Here is a 6,308-nt window from a genome sequence, read left to right as displayed (position 1 = left end):
AATCTAAAGATGGAAAAGTAAATAAAATTATAATTTAAATAATATCAGATATAGATTGGAAAAATTGGTAAATAAATATATAAAGTATACTAACATATTGTTACTATTTTAGCCTATAGTAATAAAAGAAGGAAGTGTTATTAAACAAGGTGGAAGAATAAAAAATTGGAAAAAGAGATGGTGCGTTTTAAATGAAGAAGGTTTACATTATTTTAAATCACAACATGTAATATTATAATATTTAATAGTCATATGATGACAATATCCAACTATAGATTTAATATTCTAATAATATCATAATTATTATTTTTAATTTTAGAGTACAGAAAAAGGGTCAATTTTATTAAATGAAATATTAGGTGTACAGAGTGATGATAAACCAACAACTAAAAGAAAATATTGTTTTAAAGTTACAACTATAGATAGAAAATATAGAATATGTGCAACTGATTCATTGGATAGAGACGAGTGGATATCATCAATAGAGAAATTATTAAAATCTAAAGGTTTTCCCGCAATTTCTATTGATGGAAATGGTACTGGTACAATAATTTCAAAAAATAATAATAATAATGTAATTATTCATTTTTTTAGATAATTTTATGTGCGGGGAAGATTTTGGAACAAAGTTCATAGGAATCATTTCATAGTTATATTAATATTATTTAGCACAAATTAAAATAATCAAACTCTTTATAGTCAAAAACATTACAGTAGATCACATTATCTAATTTCTTTTCTTTTCTTTTTTTTTTTATTTAGAAATCAAATGTAGATATAAATAAATTAAGAATTGAAGAAGAGGACGATTCGGAATCATCAACACCATCAAATAGTTTTTTAAATAACTCATCATCGAAAACAATAGCTTTAACTCCAATTATGATATCATTAAAAGATAAATTTCCACAACAATCCTTTGCATCAGAATTAAATAGAAAAGTAAATTAATTAATTAATTAATTATTATAGAAAAATATTTAGAATTAATACTAATATTATTTTATTTATTTGGAAATATTTTAGAAAGATTTATTATCATTAGAGGAAACAGAAAGAATATTATCATTATTAGACTCTTTTATTGAAAACGAATCAGATGAAGCAAATAAACAAAGAGATAAAGAGATTAAAATGATTGTTAAACAAATTACACATTTAAAACAAATAGAACTTAATAAAATAGAGGAAAAATATAATCTAAAACGACAAGAAATTTTAAATGAACTTAAAAGAAGGTCTTAAGATAAATCAAATAAATAATTAAATAAATAAATAAAATAATAATAATAATAAATTCATCAATCAATCACCAATCACATACACATACATACACACAAACACACACAAACACAACAAATCTTATTTAACCCCCCACTACAAAATCACCTCAATGATTATTTTATATTATAATACTATAATTAGTTATTGTTGAATTAAAAATAGAAAAAAATAAATAAAATTGTAATATTTAAAAAATTATAATAAAAAAAAAAAAAAAATTTAAATAAAATTTTTTTTTTCAAATAATCTTTATTTGGTTTTTTTATACACATCATATTATGTACTTTTAACTTTTCTTTTAATGGTACCAATAAATAATAAATAATAATAAATTATTTTATTAATTTTTTAGAAATTACATTTTAAAAAGTGAATATATTATAATAATTTAAAAATAATTTATTTCATTACCATTGTGTTATGTTAAATTATTATAATAAAAAACACCAAAAAACTACATATTTTAATTATCATATTATTTTTAACAATAAATAAAAAAACACAAGATGTAATTTTTTTTTTTCAAATTGTTAAATTTTAATTTTTATAAATAATTAATTTGTATTTTATATTTTATATTTTATATTTTATATATATCAAAAAAATAAATAAAAAAAATATAATATAAGAATAAAAAACAGTTTTGTTTTTTTTTAAAAATATTTTTTTTATTTAAAATTATTTTTTTTTATTTTTTTTATTTTTTATTATTTTTTTTTTTTTTTTTTAATAAAAATCTATTTTTTTTTTTTTTATAATAATTATTTTGTATTTTTAAAAAATTATTATTATAATATTTTTTATTTTTTTTTATCTCATCTTTGATAACATGTTATTTTCGTTATTTCAATAAATATGAATAACATTAGTAATAAAATAAAAGATAGAGACAGTAATAGTAGCAGTAATATAAAATCACCTCTTCATCAAAGATCGTCATCATCAACAGCATCAACAGGCAGCGGAATAGGCAATACTAGCAATAATAATAGTAATAGTAATAATAAATTAAATATAAGAGCAAATAGTAATAACAGCTCATCACCCCCAGGAGGTGTATCACCACCAATGAGTTCAATCAACGTTCAATTTAATGGAGGTACTCCTACAATTGCACAGTTACAAAGTTTAGTTAAAGGCCCCAAGAAACCAATAAATACTTCATTCGACGATTTAAGAAATCAATTATCAGGTACAAATATAGATTTATCAGGCTATGGAGATGATGATGAAGTAATTATTAATCATGATTACCATTCATCCGAAGAAGAAGAATATGAATATGATGATGAAGAATATGAAGACCAACAAAATAACAACAGTGTAAATAATAATAGTGTAGAATATAATAATAACAACCAATCAATTAGCAGTACCCATTCATGTGAAAGTATACCCGAAGAAGAGGAATTAACAGCCTCACCAATTCATTCAAGAAAATATAGCCATACTATAGGATCACAACCCGATAATCTAAATGTTGGTGGTTTTTCACCACGTTCAAATAGATCTGAAAGTACAGTTTATCATGGCGAACCAGAAAATGAAAAAGTTTCAAATGCAAAAGATAAAATCTCTTCAGAATATAAAAAAATGATGGAAGATTTAGATGGTTTTAGAAATGAAAAATTAAAACAACGTAAATCAAAGTATTTTTCAAAAAAAGGTAAATAAATCATTACAACATTCACATTATCTATTTTTTATTTACTCATTAATCATTCATATTACTTTTAGAATTAGAAGAAATACCATTCAATCCATCATCAGGAACAAAATTAAGATCAACCTTATACAAACAATTTATGAATGAAAAAATAATAGCAATGAACGATGGGGATAAATACAGGATTGAATTATTAAAAAGTTATAGAGAGAATTTAAAGCCAGCGGACATATCACCACCATCATCAATTAAACACACATCACCAAATTCTTTAACATCACTACAAGCAGGTAATGGAGGTATTATATTACAAAAGGATAAATTAATTAAATTAAATAGAACTCGTTCAGTCAGTCAGCCACCTGTTGTAACAAGTAATAGCAAGAGTGCCATTGGTACTTTAGAACAAATTTTAGATAAAGAAAAAAAGAGAGATGGCATAGAAAGAGCTTTACCTGTTTTATTAATAAAATGTATTGATTTCCTTTCAAAAGAAGAAGCTTTAAAAACAGAAGGTCTCTTTAGGGTTGCTGGTAATTCAAGCGATGTGGAGGATCTTACCAAATCAATTCTCTCATATGGTTCCGATATACCCGAAAATTGTTGTGTTCATGTAGTTTCAAATATGTTAAAAAAATTTTTACGTCAATTAACAACTCCAGTATTTACTTTTAAACACTATAATGATTTTATTCAAGCATTAAGTAAGCATTTCATATAAATCTTTTTTTTTTTTTTCTTTATTAATTACTCATAATTTTATTATTTATTTTAGAATCAAATTCAAATGACCAAGAAAGAATAGAAAGTATTAAAAAGATATTAAAATTATTACCAATTAATAACCAAATTTTAATAAAGGAATTAATGGGATTTTTGGTAAAGGTAACAGAATATAGTAATGTAAATATGATGCATTCATACAACCTTGGGGTTATGTTGGGACCAAATGTATTAAAACCACCTAATGATGTTGATATGGATGCCATCTCAAATTTAGACTCTGCCAATCAAGTTATAACCTTAATTATAGAAAATTATAGTCAAATATATGATATAAAATAATAAATAATAAAAACAATAAATAATAATTAAAAATAGTATCAATTAAAAAAATAATTGGGTATTAAAATAATAATAGTAATAATAATAATAGTAATAATAGTAATAGTAATAAAAATAAATAAACAACAATAAAAACTAAAAAAAATAAAATAAAAAATATTTTTTTGGTTTTTTTTAAATATTAAAATTTGGTTTATTGTTTTACACTTATTTATTGGATGAAGAGGATGATGTCATAAAATGACCAAATATTTTATATAGTATAAAAACTATAACGCCATATGTTAAGGTTTTAACAAAGGTTATTATATTTTTTACCCATCTTATGTATTTAGTTGGTAGATACTTATTCACTTTTGAAAAAAGATTATATCTTTCATTAAAAAAACAAATTGTTGCTGTTGGTATAAATCCTAATCCTGGTACCTAAAGTTAAATTTGTTTAGTATTAGTATTGATTTTTTTTTTAATAATAGGGTAAAACTATATGGTATATTTACTGTTTCTTCAATAAAAGATAATGAGAGATGAAGACCAGGTCCATATACTTTATATATTAAATAGGTTGAAAGTGAGGGCCAGATTGTTATACCAAAAATAGGAATGATTTGTGTTACAAATCCTATAATGTCCAATATTATACTAAATATTAATTTAGATTTTGGTGGGCTTGTGGATGAGGGTAGAATGGGGAATATCTTTTTTAAAAAATACCTTTCTTCATTATTAATAGTTGGTAAATTATTATTTGTATTTTCTAAAATCTCTTCATCCGAAGAATTATCACTGTCGCTATTGCCATTCTTTGAATTCTTTCTTCTATTTTTCATTTTATCTATAATTTATTAATAACATTAATAAAATGAATTTAAATTAAAAATAATTTTTAAAAAAAAATAAAAATAAAAATGAAAATAAAAATAAAATAAAATTAAAAATAATAAAAAAAAAGTAAAAATAAAAACAAAATCCAAAAAAAGAAATGAATATAGGGTGTTAAGTTATCATATTTATTTATATCTTTTTGTGTGTGTGTGTGTGTTAAAATAAAAAATATAAAAAATCCATTTGAACATTGACAAGTGTTGCTATTATAATTTTTTAATATAAAAATATTTTCATTTACCATATTAATTATTTTAAAAAAAATATTCATTTCCACACATTATTAACACACTTTTAAAAAAATTTTATTTCATTGTTTTATATATAAATATAAAAAAAACCAACAAATAAAATTGTTTAAATAGTGATTGTAATATGATCATAAAAAAATTATTTTTTTATTTTTTTTAAATTTAAAAAAATTTATTTAATTTTTTTTTTTTTTTTTTTTTTAATTTTTTTCGAAATTTTTTTTTTTCATAGTTTTTAACTTTCATAAATTATAATACATTATAATCAATAAAATGGAAAATACATCAGTTGAATATTTAGTCTCAAGAGAACCATTATGGAAGGTTTGTGAACCAGTCTATGAAGCTTTTGAAAAATGCAAAATGGAAAATGGTGATGATCCAGAAAAATGTTTAAATCGTTCAACTGCTGTTGTTGGTTGTGCAACTAAAGTGTATGCATCAATTTAATCATACTATGGTTTGGTTTATTTAAAATATAATTCAAAGTGATATCAAATAATAGGAATACAGGCTCATAAAACATTAAACAAACCAAAACAAAAAATTAACAATAACAATTGTAGTTGAAATTACAATTATAATTAACAATAATAATAAAGCTACCACTGCAATCATACACCCAGTAATCACTAATTAATTTAATAATAATAATAATAATAATAATAATAATAATAATAATAATAATAATAATAATAATAATAATAATACCAGTATCTAAAGTGTGTTATGCATACTATTCAATACATTTTATAAATTACTCTAAAGCATTATAATCTATATCACTTTGTTTAAATATTTTTAAATATAGACCAAACTAGATTACAAAATCAATCATAATATTAAATACTAATTTTTTTTATTAATTTTAGTATGAGAGAAATCTCCAGCAAATGTAAAAGCGAATTAGATGCTGCAGTTAAAAATTGTGAAAATAATAATAACAGAACCATAGGAAATGAAAAAGAAGAAGCCGCTTTAACTTCATGTTTTGATTCAAAAGTTTTCCCAAAATTCTGTTAAATAAAATAATAATAATATAAATATAAATATAATAATAATGGCATAATAAAAAAAAAAATTATTAAAAAAAAAAGAAATAAAAAGAAAATACAATTAAAATTGTAGAAAATAAATAATACACCTCAAACACATTT

At 21.1% G+C, this 6,308-nt stretch overlaps 4 protein-coding genes across 4 annotated transcripts; 3 read left to right on the top strand and 1 right to left on the bottom strand.

Moving 5' to 3' along the window:
• Positions 1-121: 121 nt before the first annotated feature.
• Positions 122-1,245, top strand: DICPUDRAFT_26502 (uncharacterized protein; the record flags this gene model as incomplete). Its single annotated transcript, XM_003283749.1, has 4 exons — positions 122-226; positions 320-574; positions 763-942; positions 1,027-1,245. Coding segments are annotated over 4 exons (759 nt in total), but the record flags the coding sequence as incomplete, so codon positions are not given.
• An 894-nt stretch (positions 1,246-2,139) lies between these two features.
• Positions 2,140-4,015, top strand: DICPUDRAFT_147510 (uncharacterized protein; the record flags this gene model as incomplete). The annotated part of the gene is made up of 3 exons (XM_003283748.1): positions 2,140-2,950; positions 3,022-3,654; positions 3,726-4,015. The coding sequence occupies 3 exons, from the start codon at positions 2,140-2,142 to the stop codon at positions 4,013-4,015; spliced, it is 1,734 nt and encodes a 577-aa protein (XP_003283796.1).
• Positions 4,016-4,428: 413 nt separating this feature from the next.
• Positions 4,429-4,845, bottom strand: DICPUDRAFT_26402 (uncharacterized protein; the record flags this gene model as incomplete). The annotated part of the gene is made up of 1 exon (XM_003283727.1): positions 4,429-4,845. One exon carries the CDS (start codon positions 4,843-4,845, stop codon positions 4,429-4,431), a length of 417 nt encoding a protein of 138 aa, XP_003283775.1.
• A 579-nt stretch (positions 4,846-5,424) lies between these two features.
• DICPUDRAFT_147508 (uncharacterized protein) lies at positions 5,425-6,174 on the top strand (the record flags this gene model as incomplete). Its single annotated transcript, XM_003283747.1, has 2 exons — positions 5,425-5,585; positions 6,024-6,174. 2 exons carry the CDS (start codon positions 5,425-5,427, stop codon positions 6,172-6,174), a joined length of 312 nt encoding a protein of 103 aa, XP_003283795.1.
• Between the last annotated feature and the right edge of the window lie 134 nt (positions 6,175-6,308).

This window comes from Dictyostelium purpureum, assembly GCF_000190715.1.
Source record: "Dictyostelium purpureum unplaced genomic scaffold DICPUscaffold_13, whole genome shotgun sequence".
Classification (NCBI taxonomy): Eukaryota; Evosea; class Eumycetozoa; order Dictyosteliales; family Dictyosteliaceae; genus Dictyostelium; species Dictyostelium purpureum.
Note: the sequence above shows the minus strand (reverse complement) of the source record. Positions and strands in the feature narration are given on the sequence as shown.